Consider the following 27,448-nt stretch of genomic DNA (forward strand, 5'->3'; position numbering starts at 1 on the left):
AGATACAGTTTGAAGTATATACTGCAAGTCCCATTATTGGCATTAAGATGAACACTGTGTCTCTTCTGCTCCCATAGAACAGGAGTCGCAGTACTTTCATATCTCTCTCTCTCTCTTTTTTTTTTTTTTTTTAAACCCTGCTGCTCAGGGAAAGAAAACACTGATCTAGAGAGACTGTGGCAAAATTCTGGTCTTGGGGATGTTCCTCCAGGCAGCATTAATCACGATGATATTTTCATGCTTTCAGCAAGATATGTACTTGCAACATATTTGCACAATGGCTGCCCCAAAATAGGCAAATACAAGTATCTGCCAGGCCAAGAAATTTAAATTGGAAATTTTAGTACATATTTAAGTCTGTATTATGACATTTGAATGCTGATAGTCTAGAGTTAAAAAAAATAGCAAAATAGTTTTATGATTTCAAAAAATTAAGCAGAGGAAACTGAATCCTGAATTTCAGATTGAAACAACCCTTGGTTCTTCATACAAGTTGCAGTTTTTGAAATGTTGCTGATACAGTGCTGTTGAAACTTAAATCCTGTCAAAACTAGTCTTTGCTAGAATATTCAGTAACTAGCTATTTACATTTTTAAAACATAAACCCAATTAAATGTCTGCCAAAGAGCTAATTGCATAATACATATTAATTATCTAATTATATGATTTTACCAAGCTTTGCAATTAGCACCTGCCTATGTAATTCCATATTTTATAGCTGAAGTCAGTTATGCAATTAGGAAAAAGGTAAATTTTTAGCAAAACACATCACAATGTACGTTGGGTAAGAATAAGACAGTGACATTTGTGAGTCACATCCACTGTTTCCAGATGGAAAAGTGCCTAGATGTGCTGTGAAACAAATGGACATGCTATTAACAGCAACCGGATTATTAAAATTTACCATCTCTTCAAACCTTTTAAAGTCACTCGGTATTTCTAGATTCAGTAATTATATATTTAAAGACACACTGATCTGATCTCGGAGTGGACATGAAATTTATCTGAGAAAGCTAACCACATTAAGAAGGATTTTACATTGAGTAACTGTTCTGTTAGAACACTGCGAAGCAGCATGATTTGTCTTAAAGAAAAACAGACTCATTGGCCAATGAAAGAATTTTTCAGTGTTCTAAACAATTTAAATTGATGGAAAGATTGGGAGGGGAGGTTGGAGGTTATTGTTGTGTTCTGATTTCTATTGATGACATCATAAAATCAAGTTTTTAAAAGAATATTTTCAGCGATATTTCACAGGAGTAACTCTACACATACAGGATAGTGGGGAAAATAGTAATTGAACATAGTTTTTAAATGACATACTTGTTCAAATTTTGAGATGGAGTCTTAGGTTCCACATAGTCACGTGTGGAATCTAAGATACACATCACAGTAATTCTTACTGCCATAATGCTAAAGTCTACCCATGTGACTAAGCTAAGTAATTCTCCAGAAAGCTGTCCATTCTTATCATCATCAGTAAAAAGGATATTTTTCTGGGTAGACTCCCCCACAAATATTGTGTTTCAGGATCACGGAGAAGGGAAGGCAGAGAGTCCTACTTCTTCTAGCAAGTGTTTCTCTAACGACACCAGAAACAACAGTTTTAAGTTGTGCAAGGATATAATCAAGGGACTGAAGACTACAGAAGACAAAAGAGCAAGATTCTAGAAAGAGACTCTTGTACAACAGCAATTCAGTGTCACCCAATAATTATAACTTTGGGGTCACGTATCTCAAGTGTAAGTGCAGTCATAACCAGAATAAGTTTGGGATCCAGTAAGTAAACCAAAATGCAACTCTTTCAGATACTATCTGAATTATTAGGCCAATATCATAAACCAGTTCTCACAACCTCTCGCTTAATTCATAGAATCGTAAAGGTTGCAAAAGACCTCCAAGATCATCTGGTCCAACCATACTCCTACCACCAATATTACCCACTAAACCATGTCCCTAAGCACCGCATCCAATTTCCTTCTACTTGGTGATGTTGGATGGTTTCTGCAGTATATATCAAGTGTATCTATCAGTCCAATCTGTGACACTCCAGAATGTTTTTGTTCAGCAAGAGATGGGACAAGGCAAGTACATGAGGATTGTAAAGTATAGAAGCCATATAAATACTAAATCATCAGTCCTGCTTGCATTTGCATATTTGAAAAATTAAAAGTAAAAAGAGTTATCTAAAGTTTGTCTGGATCATCTTTGTCTGTAGGACTTGATTAAAGAGCGCCATGAAAACTCACAAATTTCCACTATAGTCTGCTGTGAGAAATGACTACCATTGACTACCAATAACTGATGAGACTGTACTCTCCCATTCACTTTTGCATCCCCCCATCAGGTAGTTTACACATTAGAATTTGGTTTCAGTATTCTCAGAAGAAAGAGACAATATAATACTCAGAAAAGTAATCTCTCACCTTCTAAATCTTCCTTTTCAAAATGAGTTTTGAGGATGGAGCGAGTTCCACCTCTATCCACAACAGCCTCTTCATCATTTCTCTGCAAAACAGAAAAAAGAACAGGTCAGCCACTTCTCATTTGGAATCTATTAGCAAGATTGAGTAGTACTATGAAACAAGGATTTGTTTACTATTTATTTATTTACTCTTCCCATTTGGAAACCAAAAATGAAATTCTTAAAATGTTTATTATTAAAACCTACTCCTTATATGTCAGTTTTTACTGAGGTATGATTACAGATACCTTTGACATGAAGAAGCTCTGTTAAAACATGCAAGATATATGAGTAAACTCCAGTTACTGGGAACTAAGAAAAACATGAGTCAATAGGACAATGAAAGAAATTAGAAAATAAATGTCTGGCTGAAGCAGCTCTATTCTTGTGCTCTTGAAGAAAGAGACAGTACATGTATTTTTGTTTTTAGGATACATCCTGAACCACAAACAGAATTTCCAAATTATTAGCACTAACACTCCTTATACTTTGGCAAAGCTACAGAATTATATTCAACAGCAATATGATGAGAAAGAAAATATGAAATACCAATGAAAACCAGTGGCTTCACTTACTGATGAATTGCAAAGCTTTTGTTTTACTTTAAAACACCAAGCTGTATTGGCAAGGAAGGCAGAAAGCATACACTATTAGCATAAAATAGAAAAGCTATTCTTCCTTAGGAATTCACATTTTGTGTTTAATTTTATATTGTGGTCATATATGCACTTTAACTGTATTCTCTACTGCACTGTAAATGTACTGTGTGATGAATTAGTTTATTGTCCTCAGATTAAAAAACTACTATAGAAATTAGTCATTTCAGTCACTTCAGGCATGAAAAAAAATCACAATTCCCTAAGTATAGATATGTTTTGGGAGCAATCTAGCAACAAGACACTGGATGTTGGGCTGAACAAAATATTGGTTTTCCTATGAGTGTGACATCACCCATTGTAAAAAACATGCTAAATAAAGCCTATAATTCACAAAGTGATTTAGGGTGGTTTCTATTTACTCCACAGAGTAAATGATGATGAAGAAACGATGAATTATGCAAAAATTTCAGTTAATATACCATTAAAATATATTTTTCATTAGTGGAAGGGTTTTAGTAGGTGATATTAGAACTATAACTACATGATTTCAATATATAAAATTGGTATCTTAATGAAAGTCTGAAGCAAGGGGATTTAAATACCAGGGTTACATGCAAAATATATATCTATATATAGAATGCAATAGAACATAACAAGAAATTAAACCACGTGAGCACCTCTCCTTAAAGAGCAGATGCCCCAGGCAAAAAGATTCTCATCTAGAGCTAGATGTCACGAATTCTAGAGCTAAGTTTTTGTTTCAGACTTCTCTTTTTTTTTTAAAAAAAAGATAGCTGTCATGCTGTAGCTATCTTATATAGAAAAATCCTAGGAATGTGTCATCAGCAAGCATCTGGGCTGTTAAAGAAAGAGACTGAGAGCATTACAGTGCCTTTACTAGAGCTTTCCAGCAGATAATAGTATTAAGTAAAATCTGACAATGAGAAAAGGCTTTGTATTGAAACTGCTTTGTCTTTCAATAATTTAGAATTAGCTGGTAACCTATTAAGATGCATCAGGGCAGTATGATATCACATACACAATTTGATCATCTTAGGTAAAATTAATCCATTATTTTAAGAATTTAGACATAACTACATGCGTGTGTGTGTCATGCTGGCACAATGCCACGTCCCTGGGTGAACAGACAGGCGGGATACCAAAGGCCAGGTATTACAGCCACGTCAGTAGCGTTATTCTAGTGTAAGTCATAGCCACCAGAATTGTACTGATACTGAAGAGGCCTTATGAAAGCAATGTTAGGGGAATTTCTGTAATAGGAAGAATATTAAATTTCTGGGTAGTTTAAAGCCTTTACAGATCATATAAGTAAACTAAATACAAACTAATTCATTAATATTTATCAAAATATGCTCATACACTTTGACTTCTCCTTTTCCATGTGTTCAATTTTCAGCTTCTGGCAATCTTTTCCTTCCCTGCCTCCTCTTCCTGTAATGTCACAGCAAGTCTCAGCCTTGCCTCATTCTCAGAAGCGAGTTTATTCCATTAATATTACAGGGAAAAACAGCTTAATTGGGAGTTTTGTGTTGTTGCCAATCCACTTGTCAAACTCTGAGCAAAGTCCAATTAAACAGGCCTTGCACTGTGCACTCTCACTTCCCAGGGAGCGGTATGAAAGCCACCTTGCATTCACCAGTAAAAAAGTCACACTGCATTTAGTCCAGAAGTAATTTCTGTGATTCCTGTGCTGCCTCCTTGGAAGATAGGACAAGGGAGGGAAGGGCTTAATAGCAGTTTAGCACAACTAGATCTTAATCTCATTTTAAGGTAAGCACCACAGCAATCCAAGTAATAACAGTGGCAGATCCCCTCCACTTTCACATGATGGTTAACTTCAGTTGGTAATGCTCTGCTTTCTATTAGCATGTCATGAAAACTATGAAATTATTAAATGTTGCAATAAGAAACTGAAAGTATAGGCAAAAATAACCATAACAGTCATGGAAGATAGAATTCATGCTCCGAGTGATTTTTAATGTACCAAGCAGCCACCAACCTCCCCACTAACATCCTCAAGGAGTATATTAAAGCCATGACTCCACTGCAGTTTTGCCCACCAGTTTCAGCGTGATCAGAGCAGGGCATGAAGACTAAATGTTTTTCACAGCCATGCCATGTTTATACCAGAATTCTGCTGCTTCTTCCTTTCACCCCATTTGAAGATGATGAAGGTCAGAAATGTTATATGGTGCATAAATCTGCTAGGACTTTGGTGTTTAAATCATATTGACATACTGGAGCAGTCTGCAAACAAATTTATGGACACACTGACCAGGTATGAGTCCTTGGAACTGTCCATTATTGCAATGAGTTGCTCGCTGAATCCAGTGAACACTGTGGTCTACTGTTAAAGCATGGGAGAGGGATCCAGGAATTCCCCAAGCGCTAATCCTGGATCTGCCACTGACTTGCTGTGTTGGCAAAGTCACTTAATCTCTGTGCCTCAGCTTCCCCATCTGTAAAATAGGGATAATAATACTTACTTACCTACCTTCCTTACCAGACTGCTCTGTGCCATAATTAATATTTCCATAGCATTTCAAAACTGAAGTGCTAAATCACTCGATTTAGGAAAGTGCACAATTTACACATGTAAAGAGATGATAGGAAACAACAGATTGATAAAAACCAACATTTAGGCATTTTGTTGTTGTTGTTTATGTAAAACCAATTTGTATTAATACTTCGCAATAGTTCTACAGTGCACAGTTATGACAACTGACTGGACAAAGGTTACATCATAAATAGATATACCAGGCTCACTTTCTGTTGGTCTAATTCAACAGTAATGCTACTGAAGTCTGTGGAACTACGTTTCTCTGAATCTGTAATCAGCCTGTAATATATAAATGGCCTAACATTTTTCTCTTTTTAACTGTATTATAATCTGTGTTATCACACAATGGTTTACCTAAAACGTGGGGACAAAATTATTTCCTTGAAACAGTAAGATATCGGCAAACACACACAGTAGAACAAATAACATATCTGGGATAAAAGAGTAAGAAAAAGCTGAGGCTTTCATGTGGAAACCACAAGCTCCTTAGAGACCAGGGCTCAGCAACCCTACTCAGTCCAGGATTTCACCTCGTACATTTTCCAGATGAACGCTGAAAATACCTTCACCACACAGCATCTTTCACTGCACTTATTTCACAGAAAAAAAAAAAATCTATTCTAATGAAAAAGCCTTATAAATACAGTCAGTAGAGAAAAACAGACTACAGTAATCTTCTGCATCATTACAGTGCAACTGCACATTTTTATATGGAAACTTACTTATACTTGAATAAAATGAAAAGGAAATAAACTGTCTTAAAAAAACATTTGGCTTTTTTTTTCTATGTAGTCATGAAGACTAAGAGTCATCAGGAGTTCTAGAACACAGATTTTCAACCCTTACTTCAACAACTTGTATAACAAAATATGAAGTGTCAAGTTGTAGCAACAGTTGCAGGATAGGTATATTGGTTAGGAGCAATAAAAAGGCTCAAGGTTTAGAAACCCAAAACAAATGTCTGAAGTGCCCTTTCCACTTATGTATTGACAGGCTCACTACCAAAGCTGGAAAAATGACTTCCTGGAGAGCTTTCCAAATTGACTCTCTTTAGCTCTGATACAGCCCTAGCTGCTATTCATTACGTGCTGCCACGAGATTGATCCTTAAACCTGGCGCCTGCCAGAACTGTGGACGGCCCTTCCACACCACAGATCAATTTAATTAATGGAGAAACTACTTCTTTAGAAAAGCAGAGAAACATCATTTTATAACAGATGTTTGCAGGTGTTTTTTAGTTACAACACTTATAAATTGTACATGCTTCCAATATGCAATAATATCTCTGTTATAAGGCAGAAGACTGAATGGAAAGAAGAGGAAAGTAACTCCTTCCAAGGGTGTATCCATACAAAGGCACATGACAAACATTTTAAAATACATTATGTGCTAAGGTAGATGCATACACTTGTAGAACTCAGGATATTTTTGGATGATGGAGTTCCATCATCTCAACATACATTCCTTATACTCTGGATGACAAGAAAGTAGACTAAAGTCTTGGTGACAATACACAGATTTATTTTATTTACTTACTAAATGACTAAATTTACTTACTAAATGACAATCAATATGTCTTGCTGCCCTTCCCTTACTACTCTGCTCTAATGGTATATTTGGTGCTAATATTTTAGATGGATGAGTCAAAATGGATAGCACAAAACCCAATCAATTTACATGGAAAACCAGAAATCATTTATTTCCTTTATCCTTCTTTTTACCTACGTTTTCTTCACATATGGCTACTTTCATTTCCCTTCTCTGATTTTTGGTCACTCTTTTCAATAAACTGGATTATTACTTTTTAAACAGTAAACAAAAGTCAGCTACTAAGAGTATTACTATTCCAGAAAATAGTTTGGGATTTTCAAACCTTCAGGTAAAACCCTCTCCCTTTTTAATTACATTCTTAATACACTCATAGTGCAAATTACAACATAACCAAGAACCTTTTTCAGCATCTTTCTTCCTATAAAATACATGGCAGAGCAGAAGCCATTTTGATTTTTTTCCACACTAGAAATTATGCATGACACACCTGCTGACTCATAAGAAAATAATCATGATATTAATTACTTCTCCATATAAGCCACTTATTGATGATTAGACAACCTACATAATTCTCAAATGCCATCTGGAACTAAGGAATGCCTGTCAGAATAAAATATTAAATGCTGCATTCCTATAAAAAATAGAAAGCTGTAATATAAAATAATTTTAGTTACTTTGTATATCAATATTTACAGGCTTTGGAGAAGAAACTTTAATATACTAATTTTAGCTTATATATTTTATCAAGAAGCTAGTGATAGAAACTGTGTTCACCTTTTGAATAGTCTGTAATGAGATTCTAAACATTTATCCAGACATCACATACACAGAGCGATTGCCCTCCCAGTGTGAAGATTCCAGTTTTATATTATTTATATATCTCTTTGTGTTGTAATTATTTCACTCCATAACATTTGTATTTTTAAGATCATTTTGGTTAAGTTAAGCTTGTCACTTTGTAAAGATGGCATTATTGCAGATAAAGAAAAGTGAGTTATTTGAACTCAACAGCTGCTGACAGCATATAGGGAATATCTTGTAAAGACAATTAACCTAAATGGCAAAAAAGCTGTTGGATGTAGATGGATGCCTCACTGTTGGAGAAGGCAAATCACTGGTGACTGCCATGTTCAGCCCTGTCCTTTAAACTGTCCTTGAGCACACACAGTCACACAAAATTCATTTAATGCACAATGTGTATGCCCACAGTTTAGATGCTACAATTCTTTTCTCCCTCCAATATTACTGTTTAATTGCTTATATTACGTATAATCACATTTAACAATCTGTTGAAGTGGAAAGGACAGTGAATCTAATCTTTCTGATGAAATATAATTGCTTTTTCCATTCTACTTTCCCCCCTATTCACCTATCGAGAATGACCCATCAAAACACATTTATAATTTAATAAGGTCTACAGAATTATTTTTAAAAGTCTCTCTTTAATTGTACTGTTGTTTCGTATGTTTTTGCGTTTTTTTGTTGTTGTTGTTTTTTGGTTTTTTGTATTTTTTTGGTGGCAGATTTCTGCAGCAATTTACTAGTTAACATAAAGCACATATTTGGTCAGCTTAATCCACATAGTTCAACCTATGCGACACAGTAGAAAGCAATCAGTTTTATTTTTCATTCCAGATTTGCATCTTCCCCAGGGCTGCATGTCATATGCATAAGAGCATTTTTCTCTTTTTCCCCTCTTCTTTTCTCTCTTTCTATAGCAAAAGCCACGAACTGTTTAGAGTATGACTCAATAAAGAAATACCATCTTCTGCAACACTGCTAAAAATTGCACCGATCAGCACCGGCTCCAAAGAACTGGTTTGCTCTTTACCTGAGACTGAGCACACTTCTAATATAATAATACTGTTCCTGAAACATATAAACATAGATAATCATTTCAGACATTAAATCCAAGCACATACTACTGTTATAAGGCAAACCAGACTAAACACAAGCAGGAAACGCACATACGATTCAAACACAGCAGTCTTAGAGACAAGTAAATGCTCACATTGCTCACATGTAATTCCTGGGGCTATATACATTGAAGCACCCTGTGCTGTAAGTACTATTATGCACAGTCGAGCCAACTATGTGCTGATGCATAAATTAATGCATAATCACTGAAGTATTCCCTTATTATTTAATAAGTAATGTTCTTCCTTAGAACAAAAGCATTTTAGGGAGAAGTAATGCATTTGTTGCATTTGCAAGGCAAATATGTTGCTTTGCTACATCTATTCTTCATATGCCTGTGCAACTGAAGACGAGATTTCTATTTAAAGAGAAAAATAGAGAAAACAATCACCAAGGTAAAATAGTGACCTGCTTTGTTGCAGTGGGACCTAGATGCACCACTTTCTCTGCACTCTCCATCAGAAAAGGATTCTGTTGTTCTAGTGGCTGCAGCAATAAAACAGGAGGGGAAAAAAAGAAAAAAAAAAAAAAGAGTTCCCACTCAACCTGTTAGAGCACTGGATATACTAAGGAAGCAAGGAACAGCTGAATTCTTTCTGGACTCTGGTACCTGCTTTGAGCACCTGCATTTAATTGCAATTGTACTTGCCACGTTTTGTATGCCTTGGAGTAAAATTATCAGTTATGTTTTAAACTACACTGAGAGCCTTACAAAACCTGAACAAGACACTTACAGTATCATGTTCCTCTGAACATTTTCAGTCTTGCTATTATTCCTATAACTTTTCCCCTTCCTTCCTTCCTATCATATCATATCTGCTGGGTTTGTAAACTAATCTTCATTCAAATGCTAGTCTCAGCAAGACCTCTGAATAAATGAAAGGCAGCATTCCTTGCTGCTTGTGAAGGGATATACAAGTTGGGTCACATTTGTATGACTGAGATTTTATTCCCTTTGCTTTGTATTTTCCTTTACTACACTGTCAAAATACTTAAAAGTTATCAAGGCAAGGTACAGCACAGATTTCAAGTTCAGGCACGGTTATTTTCTCCTCCACGGTTATTATTTGAATGTCTTATGTCACCCTAATGCAGTCCCATTAGCAGAAATCCTCTTTTCTCACTTCATAGCAATGGCTATGTCAACTACGACAAAGAAGTCCAACAGCATGAAGATGTGAAGACTTATCCAAGGCCTAAATGAGATTTACTTTTAGCTTGTCTGGGCTCCCTCTTGGCTTGAAGCCAGGTGAGGATAGATCCAGGATAACAGTATTATTTAGATGTAGTTAGAAGTTAAATGTGCTAAGTTTAGCCTACTATGCAATAAGGTATTAGCTCCTGGATAGCAAATGGAAAAAAAAGTAAATCATGTTTATTGCTGGATTCTTAATCAGCAGTAAGATATACTGGGTTTTAAGTTGGATACACTTCTCATCTCAAGGGACCTGCTTTCAGCCTCAGAAAACAGATGTGTCTCCAGACCTTTTCCCAAAGAAACAGGGTCAGAGAGAAGAATCATAGAAGTCAGTCTTCTTGCAGCAGCTAACTCATGTGGAAGTAGCAAGTGCAAAGAAGAAAGGAGGTCATGACCAACTTATTAGGATTGTTTCAACCGCAGCTACAACACTGAGAGAAAGGACTTTTTTCACTTCTTTTACAACCACAAAAGTGTTCTAGTCTGGAATCTATATCTTCTATATACAAATGTATGCCAACCATAATTCAAAATATCCTTTTTTTTTTTTATAAGCCAGCCTTATCAATAATAAATTGCCTCCCTTTCTCAAAAACATTGGTATAATGCTTAGTGGTTCTTCTGTTTCTCAGTCCTACCCACAATATTTTGGTTGTATGCAGTAAACAAACATTCTCTACAACCACAGTACAATCCTTATTAATCAAGGCAGCAGAGAGGATATTCCAGGACAGAAATATTCTAAACTCAGATTAACTCCATAAAACGTTTGGCACCTAACTGAAATCGCCTAAATCAGAGATGGTATCACCCTCAACTCTTCTAATAGTCAATGCAAAATGACCACCACTCCCACAGGATAAGCGACATCTTAGGTGGCTCGACCATCACTGAGGATAGGCTGAAAATGATCAAGATTGAGGACTGTTTAATTGGGAATATCTGGAGACAGTAAACCAGATGGACTGTTAGATTGACTGTCATAATTCCTACACAGCCAAACTCATTTCTAACCTCCCTAACAAGTTAGCCAACACTGGAATCATTGTTGCTCTACTAGTATTGGAGGTAGCCTGAATGAGTCAAATCTAATCCAAGCTTTAAAAATACTATGGCCCTTCTCTCATCCATTACCAGGAAAAAACTTAGAATACCAGAAAAAAGAAAAAAAAAGAATACTTAGGAAAAAATAAAAAAATAATAAAATAAAAACAGTGCAGAAGCAATGAAAGGGAAAAGGAAAAAAAAAAGGCCAGAAAAGAAATGTGGGATAATGAAATTGATAATGTGCTCTGAGAAGTAATGCAGCAAATAAATAGATTTCAGATACCAACTTTTAAGTTAATTTGAAGTTACTTGCGCATCGCTTCTAAATACAAGGGCTGTGCCTGGAAAAGCAGGGGAATGAAATACATCACTGGAAAGAGAATTTTCCTATCAAAGACTCAAAATACACTGTAACAGTGGACTAAAAATGAGGGATTTGTACAGTTTAAAAGTCTAGACAGCAAAAGTGCACAAGATATACTTTCAGGAATTTGAAATGTGCTGCCAAAGGTAAGTATGAATTTTAATCAGTAGTTCAACTGGTCTTCCTACCTCTCAGAGATTGAAGAATTTCACTCATACAAATTGCTTGTCTGCTGTAATACGGAAGTTTTAAACATCATCACTTCCATGACCTTGTTATTCTGGATTAGTCAAGATATTCGACAATAAACAAGCTAAAAGTTAGAAACAACCGATATGACTTTAATAGTGAGCTTTACATCAAAATTATAGAACATAACTTGTTCCGTAAAATGGCCAAGAAATAGTATAAGGTATAAAGTAGGCTCTAAGATGGCCATTAATACTCAGATTTAAGATCTTCTTTATGAAAGGAATTTTATTGTTAGAAAACAGCTTTGCCATTTTCCTTGTCAATTTTCTCACAAGGCCATTAAATCAATAGATCCGTATGCACCCACTAACAGCAAGGCAAAACACAGTAATCTCAATCAGAGCTTAGAAGGACACGAGCAAACCTTTAACTATTGCCTATTTTAGGAGTTTGGGAGTCTTTCAGGTGGATATAGCTATAATATTTGAAATAGGAAGACTGTCAGGATTGCATTCCTGCTGTGGTACGGAAACTTTTCCAAAGCAAAAATTTTTTTCAACCCTTCTAAGAGGCATAGTATTTACCTGCTTGTTTACGTATTTGCTAGATTACTAATATCACATTATATTTAACCTTTCAAACTACTCCTTGACCTAGATGTCTCCAGCATTCAGTATTTTGAGAATACAACAGAAATGACTAAATATTAAATTTTACTGGCTCAACAAAAGTAATGAAATTTTTGAATTACATATGATTATTTGTATTTCATGATACTGCTCTAAAATAAAAACAATTACAAACACGATGATGAAAAAGAATACCCAGCAGATGCTCTTCATACCCTTCCTTGCCAAGACAACACCATCTTCTTTTATTAAAGAATGGATTTATTTATTTTTTATGTGGTGAACACACTCAAAAAAAAAATCTTTATCATTTAAACTTTATGCTGCAAGCTACTCAGACCACTCTTTCACTTAATACAAGTTTGTACCAGGCTTAGTACAATAGGTCCCTTTCTTGGCATGATTTCAATGCAGATACTAAACAAGTAATAATAATCACCCAAACTGTATTTGGTCTTGTAAGTATCCTTGCTTGCAACTGCAACTTTTTTTTTTTAATTAGTATTGTTATTAAATATGTATGTGTTCACATGTGGAGAAAGAAGAATAGCAGCTGTGGGCTCCATAGACATACATGTTGTAAATATACGTATGATGTGACAGTGATTTGAAATAAATAACTTATAACTATTTCAACAGCCATATAACTCAAAAGACAAGTTATAGTTTATAGGTATATAACCAACAAATAGTGTAAGGGTTAAGACTACATAGCAACCTAGGCATAGTAAGATGCACACACACACCTGCCCAGTTATTAACAGGTTATACTTACTTCTACAGACTACAGAAGAGTTTTGAGGAAGAGTATCAATGAAGACAGGGTATAGTCAAAGAAAATGCACAAATGAATACAAGAGAAACAGACAATTAAGAAATCAAAGGCCAGCAGAGCAAACACAAAATTCAAATTTGTGACAATCTCTCTCCTGGAGGGAAAGGATGGAAGCTGTAAAGCATTTAAAATAAAGACTCTAAGTTTGTATTTGAGAAGATGAGTAAACAGACTTCAAAAAGCAAGTGATGTAGGCAGAGGAATAAGCTAAGATGATATTAACACCACTAATCAAGTGAAGCAAAGCTGTAAGTATTGAAGTCAGACAGAAAGATGAGATCATAACAGTCATGGTGTTGAGATGAGCAGGCCTTCAATGTGATTTACGGCTACAAGGACAAATAGGAACTGTCAGACCTCAGAGCTGCATAGAGCAAGAAAAGTGCATCAGGAAAGAAAAGAAAATCCAGGAATTGGTTCTGACATTATATTCAGATGACATCTGAAGACCAAGAAAATTTGCTGAGATAGGTAGAATTTAACCAGAGTGGTGGAAGACCACTAAAAAATACAGCAATGATGTCTCCATAAAGATTATGTTTATGGCTACATTATCCAAATTTAAGATGTGGAGGAAGATGAAAAGGCTGAGGATGGATTCCTGAGAGACCTAAACACACACATACATACAAAAAAAGGAGGAGAGAGAGAGGAAGACGTACCTAACAAGGAACTGGTCTGAAAAGAGAATCAACAAGGACAAAATGACAAATGCCTAAGAACAACAAAATTTAGTGAAGAGTACAGCACATAAACTGAGAGAGATGACAGATGGAGTGGAGGAGAATAAAGGACTAGCCTGGAAATCTTCCAGGAAGAAGTCAAGTGGAACATTAGTAAGATAAATTTCAGTGCAAAAGACAAACCAGAAGTGAGCAGTTCTAGAAAGGCAGCAGAAGACAAGAAATGAAGACAGTTGTACAAAGCATACCTTAGTATAGGGTAAAGGAGGGGGGGGGGGGGTGAAAGAGACCCAGAGATAGGAAATTAATCTGGAGAAAAGAAACTACTGAAGTTTAGGGTTGTTTTGTTTCTTGGTGTCTTTACAATGGAGAGATTTGGGCATATTTCTTGTGTAAGGAAAGGAATTGAAGATGAGAGAGACAATTTAAAAAGAACTGCACAAGGTGGATATGGACAGGTCATGGGAACAGGTCTAAAGACTAGAAAAAAAAAAAGAATATCTGTTTCAGATGAAGAAGCAGCAGCTTGAATTTTGTCCTTGGCTGATTAGCCTTTAAAAGTTCACATGGAAACAAGGGGAAACAGATAAACTAAATGGAGGCCTATAAAATTAGTAAAAAAATACAGAACAGGGAAAACTGCAGGCAAAGATACTTGTGTCATAACAAAAATCCTAGAAGAACAGAAATCCCTAAGAAGCACAGAAAGTCATGAGAATTGAAAGATTTTCACCAGAGATACTCAGCAGTATCTCTGCAGCATGGCAGATGGCATTAGGAACTGAGAAAGTGCATACTGGGAGTCAGCCAGGACCACGAATTTTAAGAAGGGTTTGGAAGTGTATGAGAAGAACAAAGAAAATAGAAACTAAAGGGAACTGATATGCTGACAGAGGAAGGCAAAGCATAGAGTAATAAAGGAAATAAGAGTGGAAAAGCAGTCATCAAGACTGACAAAAAAGCTTTTTACAAAGTTCCATTTCTGGAGTGAGAGAATAAAAATGTTGAGAAAGTTAAAACAGTTATCACAGAAAAGGAACTCAGAGAACACAGCGCTTAGAAGAGACCAGGTCAGGTGTGTAGCTGATTAGGCATGTGGGATACAATTCAAATGAGAAACAGCCCCAGGGCAGCTACCGAGTTGGACGGTCATCCACATGGAAACCAAAGTGCGACAAATTATGAATTCAAGAAAAGAATGTTGCAAGTCAAAGGCAGACAGAGAAATGGGGAACAGGTAGAGTTGTGTGCATGGCAAATGGTAGCAATGTTAGAGAGGCAGACAGAAACAAATACCTATGTTCAGAAAGAGAGAGAGCAGGCTAGGTGCCAACTTCTTTGACCCAAATTCAAAGCAAGTATTACTGGAGGGAGCAGTGTTCATAAACACCATGGATGAGCCGGACTTAACAGACAACGAGGGAACAGAGTTCTGTGGGCTGGAGTGAACAGCAGGAGGCAAAAAGACAATCTCCAGGTTCTTTGAGACCGGTAACATTCTAGAAATATCAAAAAATAAAATGAAGAGCAAGTAATGAAGGCAACAGGGAGTTCTGAATTTGGAGGGAAAAAAAATAAAGTATGTGGTAGGAATGCTATACAGAGGAGGCTGAACTAGAGGCAGATGTAACTTAAAGCAAGAAAGACAAGGCAGAGAAGTGTAACCTGCACGTGGAACATAAGAGCATGAGAAGCATCTGACAGAACAGAGACAAACAAGCACCAATAAAGCAATCAAAAATAATAAGAGAAAAGAAACTGTGCCATCCTGATTGTTACTCTCATATTTTCTAAAACCTGTTATCTGAAGCTATTACATATACTTTCTACATATTCTACACATTAACTGTTTTAACAAATTACATGGTGATTAAAAATGCTAATTAATAAGGGTGATCTACTGTAACATAGCTATACCAGGAAAAGTTTAACAAGCTTATATTGCATACCAAGTCCATATAAACAGTACTGGAGGCATTTTATACCGATACTCCGTAACTGTATTAGAAATTCATTGCCAACATATGCTAATAAATCTTTCGCAATATAGACCTAATCTGAGCCCTATTCTCCTAGGAATTTTAATCGCACTTATGGATCATTTGCCAGAATAGCATTCTGATTGCTTAATTCTTCTCATGATACAGTACACAAGAGAGTAAAAAACATCCCTGGTTAAGTGTTCTTCTGCATCCTTGGACATACAGATGTCTGAGTTCTTGGAGAGTAAGTGTTTGTGGATTTTATCTATTTATTTATTTTAAAGGAGCTTGTTTTGTTATTTTAAGCCTGCTCATTCTTTCCCATGCTAAATGCCACAGCTGATATATCTGATACTTATCTTTACCAATAATTATTTTCAAGCAAAATATTTCAGAAGGCAAAGGACTGCGAACAGAACTAGGCTAGCTAATGTTTTATGTTCCACTTTAAACCAGACCTCTCCCAGCAAGTTACACAGGGACTTACATCGCCAGATAAGGGTGCAATCAGGTCTGCTATATATGGGGGCCACAGATGCCAGCTAACGTTAAAACTTTAGGAACTGATCTGCCTAAGAGGAAAAAAAAAATGAATTAATTGAAATTCATTCCTTCCCTGTCACTGTGATACGCTAACTTATGCTAGTAATGCATACTTAAAAAGCAATGAGCATAAACACTTGGAAAAGAATTAAGGGTTATGTGTAATAATTTTATTTTCTTTGCAACATTTATGTTCAAGTGTGATTACATCTACAGTTTCAAATTGATTCCTGATCTAAATGTACCAGAACTCAGCCCAGGGAAGAAGGTTTGTAAACCGTAAGGTTTTCTATTTACATTAGGGTTCAACCACAAAATCCTCCTCCACAGTGGTGGAATTCTCAGCAGACTGGATCATGGCAAATAAAGATGTTACTCCACAAACAGAAAGGTGAAATCCCATATTCATTTGCACCTTGCACAACTCCAGTTTAGTCAATGGGAACCCAGCAGTATAGGAGCTAGAAAAGATTCGAGATTGTTTTTATTTTAAACTATAGCATTGCTATAGACTGAAACATAACACTTTAAAAAGTGTGCATCATAAGAGCTTTCCTCTGCTTAGAAACAAAATGATATATTTTAAACTGAGACAGAGCATAGAAAAGTCAACCAGAAACTAGAAACAGTAATAAGAAGTCAGCAGAACAAAACTGAAATCTCACTTGAACCTTTGTCCACCTATCAAAACAAAATGGCCCACAGTTTTTTTTTTAAGGCCAGTAAAGACTGAAACTACCTCACCCAGTACAGCTTACATCCAAACTGAAGTGTTTCTGACAGACGGACAAAAGAGGAGAGAACCAGCATAAACAGACGTCCCTACTTCTGCCTTTAGCAGTGGATCTGACTTTCACAGGGCACTCAGTGAGCCTGCCTATTCCTCCAAACCTCACAGGCACTAAAGCATCCAGTCTCAACGTAACTAGCACTCTGTCTATGCCATTTTCCTATTCATCTGCTAAACAATAAAAATGGGAAGAAAAGAAAAAAGCAACTGATATACTTAATGATTAAGTAAAAGATAAGAAACATTTCCTTTTCAATAGCATAGAGATCAAGTCAATAAATCCTGTGCATAGTTCCTGTAATAGACATTATTGTTATTCACTTGAAAATTTAATTCATGATCATTCTCATTCTTCTTCATTTTTCATCACCCTGAATCACAGAAGTAATGCACATGCCAAAGAATAATAAAAGATTACCAAAGGCGTGATGACTTTTTCAATCTGACCATAAAAAAAAAAAAAATGGAAATTCTGACATTATTAACTTTTATTGATCTTTCTTGTATTTTAAACCCTTTCTTAATGTTTCTGCTTCCTCAGTTATTCCTTTTGCTGTTACGCCGCACGACGTTTCTGTGGAGATCCAGCCAGCCTAGAACTGCTGTTAAATTTGGATATCTTTCCAACACAAGTACTCCCAAGATATCTCAGCAAACAAAGCCCAGTTTATATTCCAAGTTCTACAAGTAAGACACTGAATTTGGTGTGTAACATCCTTACTTGGAACCACCTCTGTACCTTTGAAGTGGAAGACCACACATATGATATCAACTTTTGCAAAGATTTCGAAACAGTATTTGTCAACAATCACCCAGTAAGCCTGCTGCTGCTAACGGGCAGATTCGAAGAAACTATTATAAAGAATAAAATTACAGGGCATATGAGTAACTGTGATATAATGGAAAAAGAATTGATCCTGTGGTATCACAAACCTCCTTTAATTCCTTGAAGGAGAAAAGACTAGGTGATACAGGTTGGATTAGGTGATCTTGGAGGTCTCTTTCAACCTAAATGATTCTGTGATTCTGTGATAAACTCTGTAAATAAAAGAAATTGGTTCACAAAGTCTACTCTGATAGTCAAAAGGTTTTCAGCAAGAGTCCTCCAAAGAGTCAACTACAAGAACATAAGCAGCAATAGGATATGAGGAAAAGTCTCTGCAGGAGTTAAGAACTGATAAAATGTAGAAAACAGAAGCCATAAAGAAATTGTCATTTCTTCTGGCAGAGGGAGGTCACCAGTGCAGAAGTCATCGCTTGAATTCTGGTGAGATTTGCACTCATACATATGGTATCTTACACATGTATAGATGATTTTGGATTAGCAGCAAGGCGACAAAGTTTACTAATGAGGGATAATTTCCTAAGATCCATAAAGAATTCATAAAGTTAAACTTGAATATGAAGATCTCCAGAAGGCCCTTAGCACACAAAATGTGTTAAGGATGATAAACTGTTGTTGGAGCTCAGTGGGAATCGTAAACTGATGCATCAGAGGGAAAAACAATCTTAGTTTCACATACATAGCGAAATTTTCTGAGCACCACCACATAGCAGCAGGGTCTTGTAGTTTTGGTAAAAAATTCCATGAACATATCACATCGAAATTCAGTAATAGGAAATTCAGTAGGAAAAAAAGGCAAATAGAATACTACAAATTAGAAATGCATAGGGAACAAAATAAGGATATCATTATCCCCTCTATATACATCTAAAGTTTACCTACATCTTGAATATCAAGTTTATTTGGTTCCTATTTGCCAAAAAGGATATAGTTGAAATAGAAAAGATTCAGATGTAGAGAATAAGAATACCTAGTGTATGAAGGAGCTGTATTAGAAGTCTATAAAAACATGATAGGTATTTAGAGGCTGAATAGAAAAATTCCTGTTCAATGTCTTTGCCAACATAGCACCAAGGATGGCAGTATTAAATGAAGACAATTGGAGCCATATTCAAAACAAAGAAAAACACATAGTTCTTCACATAGCATGGTGGTCCAGTGCGTAGAATTCCAGTGGATACTAGAAGCTTTGTTGAGTTCAAGAAATGTGCAGACCAGTTCAGTGAAGAGAAATCTATCAAAGGTACCAAATCCGAGAACACCATTTCTGGAACAGAAAGTCCTGGAGCTATGAACTGTCATTGTGCCATTGCCCCACTATTACAGGCTTACCTAGGCTTTTGACCGCTGTCACACTGATGAGATGCTGAGCTATGCAGACTTTTGGTCTGGCCCAGCACAAATGTTTTTATGTCCTTATGCTCCAGGGAAAGACATGGCAACTGAGGTAGCTAAAGGAGATCTGCAGTCCCCTGCTGAGAGTAAGAGGCCCTCTGACAAGAGACTAATAAGTTATAAATACGCATCAGTTCAAACTGATCAGAATTGCACTAGGAACCTGATGAAGCGAATAAAACCCTGCCTTCATTAACACAGATAATCTTCCAAAAGGAGGGTTACTGAGCATTGGGTGCTTCTTGTCTTGGAAATGATGAAATTGCCTGCTGTTTTATGAAAAGAGCAGTGTTGTTCCACTTATGTGCTACATCAGTGTACATCACTATGCGTAACCCAAATAGGTAAACTGCAAACCAAGAGGGGAACAGATTTGGCAATGAACATGACAGGAAGGCAGGAACATCCATTATGGGGTTAGCATCAGCTCCAGGGCTTAGCCAATTTATTTTACAGGATCACTGCTGCCCAGCTTTCTATATAAGCGTGTGCCAGAAGTGTCCGAAGCCAAAGAGCCTGAATGTCGTTTGCTATGACAAAATAAAAGGCAGTTCACCCTAGGAAATTTTACACTATCCATAGTAGCAGATAAAGGTGCTATTCTGCAGGTTTCTATATTAAATTAGAGATCTACAGGTATGTACAGTGTAGTCAAGTAAAGACAGTAAAATTAAAAGGAAGCTAAACTAGAAATTGATAACGATATTTTTATGGACATAAAAGGAGGCCCATGAGGGAAATAAAGTCTAAGCGATTACCAGGGAAATTTGTTTATAGCTGATGATACAGACATTGCTAAAAATGTAAATTTAATCTCTGTCTCAGCAATTGCAAAGGACACTAAAAAGGAAACAATTTAACACTTCTTATTGGTTGAAGCAGTCAAGAAAAGGACAGAGCGTGTCCCAGATCTGTGCTGAGGTTGCTGCTACTATAGATGTTCGGGACACAAGGCAGTGCTTGTAACTACTTTTGACAGCACAGATTACATCTTTCAGTGACATCCACAGCAAATATGCATCTTTGCATTAGAAGTTAGATGGCTGAGAAATCTCAGCACATCACCCTACAAAACAGAAAACCACTCAGGAAAGAGGAGGAGAGCAGAAGGCAGACTGGGCAATAACTGAGCCCAGTGAGTCACTGCAAGACACTCACTACCAGTAATGAGAAATTCCCTTACGACTACGTGCAGAAGGACTGGAGACAGTACACTGAGATCTAGCAGAGGGAACAAACCTGCTGAATGTAATAAGGCAATCAGTTACTGGAGAAAGTGGTCATCACTTCCTTCCTGAACAAAACAAGAATGCCAAGACAGATTTGGGTTTTCATACACTTCACATTTCATACAGTAGGTAAACTTTACTGGTGATGTCTAGTCTCTTCCATTAAATCCTGTGCCCCGGTCGTCTAAGAAGTCATATATTTTGGCACGTATTAGCACAACTACCACAACTGATATTCTGAAGATAAAATCAGTTACCAGACACTGAGCTTCATCCTCAAGAGTAACCACAGAGTCAGGCCTATACCTGCCATGTAGAATATAAGCATCCAGCAATTATCTTCAGCAGAATATACAGTGCAATAAGAAATCACTATATTATATTACTGATATTGTTACAGAACTATTCATTTGTATTTTCTTCATGCATTAGATTTTTCTAATGATCCCATAAACACACACACACCCCTATGAAATCTAAAATTTTATATTCACCAAATATTTTCCTGGAATACGACTAGAAAAGTTAGAAGAAAAATAGGAAAACATTTTGCTGCTCAAATGCAAGGACAAGGTATTTCTCTGCTGTTTCACTTGCAGGATTCAGACAAGTAAAAAAAACTGACACTGCTTTTGCTGGAAAATTTTAATCACAGGATTGGGGCATAAAACCAATACTGCTTTCATTAAAATAGTTTTAATTGCATTAAATGTGGATGCAAACCACATGGGTATGATTTCTTGCATGTATTTTAATGACTGTGTGTATGCTTGCATAAAAACTTTAATAAAGAGAATTCAGACAAGTAAACTCATTATGTTATCAGGAGAGAATCCTGAATCACTGATGGCTCCTATATACGTTATTTTATTTAGGCAGCTGAGGGGAGAAAAGGGAAGCTATTAAAGAGGAGTGAAGTTTTACAATTCTTCAACTCTCTCTCATGTAACTTAAAGCTGTTTTACATTTTCATCCAATGCACTCAGCTGAATATTTTGCACCAGCTGATGCTGCATCATGATGCTGCATCAGTTGAGAACATTTGAAAGCTCTGTCAGTGTTCTGAGGTTCCAACAGAAATCATTTTTGGCAAGTTGACTAAAGACAGCTTATGAATCCCTGAAGTTCATGTTCCCCATAGTTCACCATTTTTTTTATTAGTTATATCATAATAGATGATATATTTTTATTCAGTTCCATTAAGATTTACTTAGCTTCAACAAATTAAAATTCAACCTTTCCCTTTAGAATTAATTCTCTGCTCATTTCAGTTGGCATTTGGGGACTCAGATTCCGTACATCAGAAATTCTAAAACAGCAGGTTTCATCACTAACACAATTACTATGACTCAAATAAAGCTGTTTTCCAAGCTTTTCTTCTCCAAAAGATTACTAAAAAATATTACTATTTATAATTTTCAGTTCTTTCAGCCGTCATTGTTCAAGGATTCCTGTCCAAAGTTTCCTATATTTGATGGACTAGTTCACAGACCATCCAAATTTCCTTCCCAGATAATATGAACCTTCCCATCTACTCATCCTGGTCAAGACACATCTGAAGTGCTCTGTCTAGTTCTGGGCTCCCATCTTACATGGAAGACACGGACATACTGGAGTGAGCCCAATACAGGGCCAGGAAGGTGATTAAGTGATTGGAGCTTCTGTCAAGCAAGGAGAGGCTGAAATATCTGGGACTGTGCAGCCTAGAGAAGAAAAAGCTTAGACAGGACTATAGCGTACAAATAACTGATTGTAGGGGAGAGTAGGGAGGGCTTAACCAGACTCTTCTCATTAATGCCCAGTGACAGCATAAGGGGAAACGGGAACTAACTGAAATATGAGAAATTCCACTTAAACACATACGAAAAAAATGTTATGAGTGGTCAAACACTGGAACAGGCTACCCAAAGCAGTTGCAGAATCTCCATTCTTGGAAATATTCAAAATCTGACCAGACACGGTGCTAGGCAATGTGGTCTAGCTGTCGCTCCTCTAAGCAAGGGGTAGACTCCAGTCACCTGGGCTCCAGGGGCTTGGATAACCTCCAAATGTCCCTTCCAACCTCAACAATTCTGTGATTCTGCAATCATTTTTATTCTTACCAACTTTCCCCTTGATAAAACACAAAAATTATATTTTTTCCCTCATTTAATGTACTTAGATTGCTAGTACCTGAGTCTAAAATGATAAATAGTTCAATAAAGACTGCCACCAATACCAAGACCCTGATTCAGAGACAAGGCATTCCAGTGATCAAGACAAAGTAGCAAGCCAGGCTAAATTTTTATTTTCTGTTTAGTTTTGGGGTAGCCATTTTACTTCTTTGGGACAGAGCTCCCTTAGTAAAATGAGAATAATAGCATTTCTTCACCTTACCATCACTCACAATCCTGTAATAATGGTATGTACGCTTTAAAACCAATTCAAGGAAGTGATGGTCTCCCTTTGAGGGTCACACTGAAATCAGTAAGGTGCAATGGAAAGCATTATGGAGCTTATTCTGTAGTTTGTATTGATTTTTTACTAATTAATCTATCCGAAATTACCAGAATTATGGATCAGCTTCTACTTAAACTTAGCTTAGTTTTATCATGAGGGAAAGGACAATGATAACAGTAGTGAAACAGCACTCATGTTAATGTTTGTAGACTTGTTGTTTGTTTTTATTATTATTATTATTATTAACTTCTATTGATAAACTAAGTAAAGCAAAATAAGCATGGTCTTGCAAGGAAACAAGAAACAGGATGAGCAACTCCTATCACTATTACTAGAGCAGGGAAAGGGTATGAGACAGACAGACCATTGCTTCATCTCCCAAATGCCATTCTATGTAATGCATAACCGCTCGCTTTTACTGCATTAATCTGCTAACTTTCCCCGCTACTCCCTCTCAGGAGGTTCCACCTCTACAGAAATTGGTTGGGACTAACTACGACTCTACTCTAAATTGAACACATTACTGGGGCGTTATTACTGTGATGTGTTCACAGCAAGTTTCCACATTTTCATGTCCCAGCAAAACTCCTTCAAATAGTCTTCCCTCAAAACGATCACACGGTGATACTCTTGGAGTACAAACTGATAGAGTCATTGAGCTATGTATTTTGTGACCCTGCAGGTACCTATTGCATATTTATTTTATGCTACATTCTGTTTAGGGCTTTCTGACATGCTTACACTAAGCCTACCCCAATTCGGGTCATTAGGCCCAGTGATGGGGTATATGAATTAAAGTACTAAATGAGAAGAATCTGACTAGAGAATAGGATCATCTCCCGGGAGGGAGACTGATGTAGGACAAAAGGAACTGAATTCTCACTCTGAAAGTACTATTTGCTTCTAGTGTTCTTTTGCCATTTGTGAAAGCTTGGCCACAATCTCTCATTCACCCTAGTGTTATCATGTCCTTAAAAACTGGCACTATTGGGCATAGAAAGAGTCAGTAGTGTGGAATTAAAATGGCAATCAGAAGTAGGCAAAAGCATGGCCGTACACAACTGAGTATGCGCATGTGTGCAAGTATTCATGTTTAGAATTGGTAAATGACACCAATACTGGGCTTCTCATGCAACCTGCTAGTTGATGCAGTTCCTAAAACTTCCATACAGAGCTTTGATCCTTCATAAGATCTGCATCATCAAGTTCTGAAAATATGAATGTTTAAAGACAGGGAAACACACTATACTCACAGATGTGTATTCATAATTCATGGTCAAGGGAAAGGTGTTCTTTAGTTAGTGAGATCCTTTTTAACGCAGCATTCCACAAAGTGCACTTTCAAACACAGGTGCAATCAACTTGGTCTGAGGAGGGGAGGTAAAGTTTTAAAGAATGCACTAAAAAAACCATTGTATTAAGTGATACCATTTACGCTGCCATTGGATAACGGAGAGCTAAACAAGCAAAACAGTTTCTGTAGTTTTAAGTTTTCAGATCACTTCTGTCTGATTCCCTTTCCTCATGTGTGTCTCTACCTTGCTGCAACTCCTCCTCTTACAAGAACTTTAACTCCTTCATAGATTCCTTAGGAGTAATATTCTATTGTCCCCCACAAATGAAGAATCACCTAATGGGAGTATGCCCTTTGAGTGAAATAACATACTCAAACTCACTTAAAACAGTTGGTCACACTGGTATTTCAAAATGAAATGACCTAAACACAGACTTCCTCAAGCTAACATTATTTGCCAATTAATTTTGCTCTGTAGATAATTTCCATACTAAGCACGCCACAATGCATGTCTACTGCATTATTTTGGGATTATCATCAATGTCACATTTCAAAAACTGAATACAATTTGCAGAATTAATATAAATGATAAAACAGAATCCAGGGTAAGTACATGGCATACCATTATAGCTTCCACTTACGCAAAATTTCAGGAAGATCTAATTATTTTTAATGAGCAAAGAAAACTCCAGGAAGAACTTCAAAAGTCAAGATTTTAAATTATACTTGAATAAGAAAGCCAAAGAGGCTGTGGGGAGGGTTGGTCCTTTTAAAAAGGCCTCAAATACCCCGCAAAGCAGCAAAATACCATGAAACCAATACTTTCAGGAATTTCATTCCAATGCCAAGAAACAGAATGTACTCATTGTGACTAATGCATTAAAACACTGAAAATAAATTCTAACAGATTAAAAAGATCTTGTAACAAGTGAAAGGTATACTGAAATCATTCCAAACCTAATCAAGCTTCAGAGTAGGGAAGTCTTTTCCCATTATTATTAAGAATGTAAGCTGGATAAGTAGACTGGGAAACTATAAATTATGGGCAGTACAAGTAATAAAACATTTTTTAGAAATATGTTTTTAATTAAAAATGAGAAGACAGCCATTTTTACTGAAACTATTTGCTGTACATTCTCAAGTTTGGTCTTCTGTGGTCTCCCACACATATTCATTTCCAATAAAATGTTATTAAACTGGGATGAAACTGGAATGCAATTCTAAATGCAAAATCAAATCCATGTTTTTACATGTTTACATTTTTAGGTGAAAATATGAAAATATTTTCAAACGTTGATCACTTAATCCTGAGCTTTGGGGTCAGGAAGTACCACTCACCCCTGCCAATCTGCAGTCCAGTTACATGTGCAAACTGTTGTTTCACAAGAATAAAGCAAGCAACAGAAATATTGCACATTACTTTCAGGCTTCAGCTGAGCTTTTAAAACACATGGCCAAATACGTTGCCATGGAAATGTTCTGCAAATACATCTAGAATTTCTTAAGATGGAGCTGAACATCGTTTTTGAAAATAAACTTCTACAAATTCTATGAAATATAATTGCTGTATGCTGTATTCAAGGGCAATAAAATAGGAACTCTTCAGTGACTATTATCTACCATTTATAACATGTAATGTGATAACAGTACAACTAATACCATTCTGTCCTTCATACCTGAAATTAGGCCACTATCTTCCTATGTAAAATACCCATATACTTGTTTTTTTTTATGTTCTCGGACTTTTCTATCAGTCACAATACGTTAGCAGATCTCAAAGTACCAGCCTTGCAATAAAGTTGGCAACAATTATAAACAAAAAGGATAAGTAAAAATGAATTTGGTTTTAAACAACATACTAAATATTTAAGTTATTAATCTTCCATTTTACAACCCATTAGTATTAGTATGCATCACTGAGCATAATAATTAAAAAGGGGGAGAGTTATCTTGCCAAACTTTAAGCGTTATGTTCAGTGAGCTATTTTTAAATCTGACTGAAGGGGAAAAAAGAACTACTACTGCAAAATGAAGTAAGATCTGTGCCTGCAGAATAGCTCAGCTCTGTTACACAATGTGATATGTTCTTTTAAATAACCTGCCACTGTAGGTAAAGAGTTGCCCTACACTGTGCTTCATATGACAAATAAACACATTCACACAATAGCATTCTGTTGCCATGTAAAGACAAAGCAAAATAAAACTGCAATACAGCCTTGCCATTTTACTTTACAGCAAAGGCATAACCTGCTACCGTGACTTAGTTAAAAGAAATCATATTCACAATAAAAATGGGTTGAAAATATATATGGAATAACCTTACATTGTTCAAATAACAATTCACAACACATTAGATTTCCAAGATATACATTGCTCTGCTTATGTAAACAGTCTACCCTATAAATCCTGTAGCAAATCCAACACGAAGCAATTACACAGACAAAGAGATTGCAAATGACCTAAAACTGTAAAACTGTAAAACCTTGCCTTAGAAATATTAGTAAACTATGAGGTCATACCTGATGACTTAACGACTGTAATGTCTCACCGGTTCCAAGCTGCATGACCTTTCTATTTCCAGAGACCCCCAAAAATTGCATTTCCTGTCTCACAAAAGTGCATCACAGACCCATCTATCTTTCAAAATCTTCTGGGCTAGTGAAGAAAGCATTAACAGCCATTCTGTCCATCAGTAAATGCTGGAGTCATTACCCTCAAGATATCAGATCTTAAATATAGTTTCCTCCGTGCAGTTACAGACATCCAGTAGTCAAGGAGGCTGACACAGCTATATCACTGATGCTGCTAATGCCATCTGAAAACAGTAAGCTTACTGCTTAAAGCAATCCTGCATCATCCAAACAGAACAAGC

The 27,448-nt window shown here is 36.4% G+C and overlaps 1 protein-coding gene across 12 annotated transcripts in view; it reads right to left on the bottom strand.

Moving 5' to 3' along the window:
• Positions 1 to 27,448, bottom strand: part of SLC4A10 (solute carrier family 4 member 10) — a 155,908-nt gene that overhangs the window by 92,706 nt on the left and 35,754 nt on the right. For 2 of the 12 annotated variants that reach the window (XR_001203416.3, XM_013171331.3), the window contains exons 1-2: positions 27,096 to 27,416; positions 2,427 to 2,508 (exon numbers count right to left, since the gene is read on the bottom strand). Coding sequence is in view for 10 of the 12 variants with exons in the window: in XM_013171331.3 (XP_013026785.1) it covers positions 2,427 to 2,508; positions 27,096 to 27,176 (163 nt within the window). In the remaining 2 variants the exon portion in view is untranslated. Of the gene's footprint in view, positions 1 to 2,426; positions 2,509 to 5,359; positions 5,544 to 27,095; positions 27,424 to 27,448 lie in introns of those variants that run through there. The other 10 variants (XM_013171324.3, XM_013171328.3, XM_048072289.2 and 7 more) reach the window with 8 other exon arrangements.

Source organism: Anser cygnoides, chromosome 6 (assembly GCF_040182565.1).
Source record: "Anser cygnoides isolate HZ-2024a breed goose chromosome 6, Taihu_goose_T2T_genome, whole genome shotgun sequence".
Lineage (NCBI taxonomy): Eukaryota > Metazoa > Chordata > Aves > Anseriformes > Anatidae > Anser > Anser cygnoides.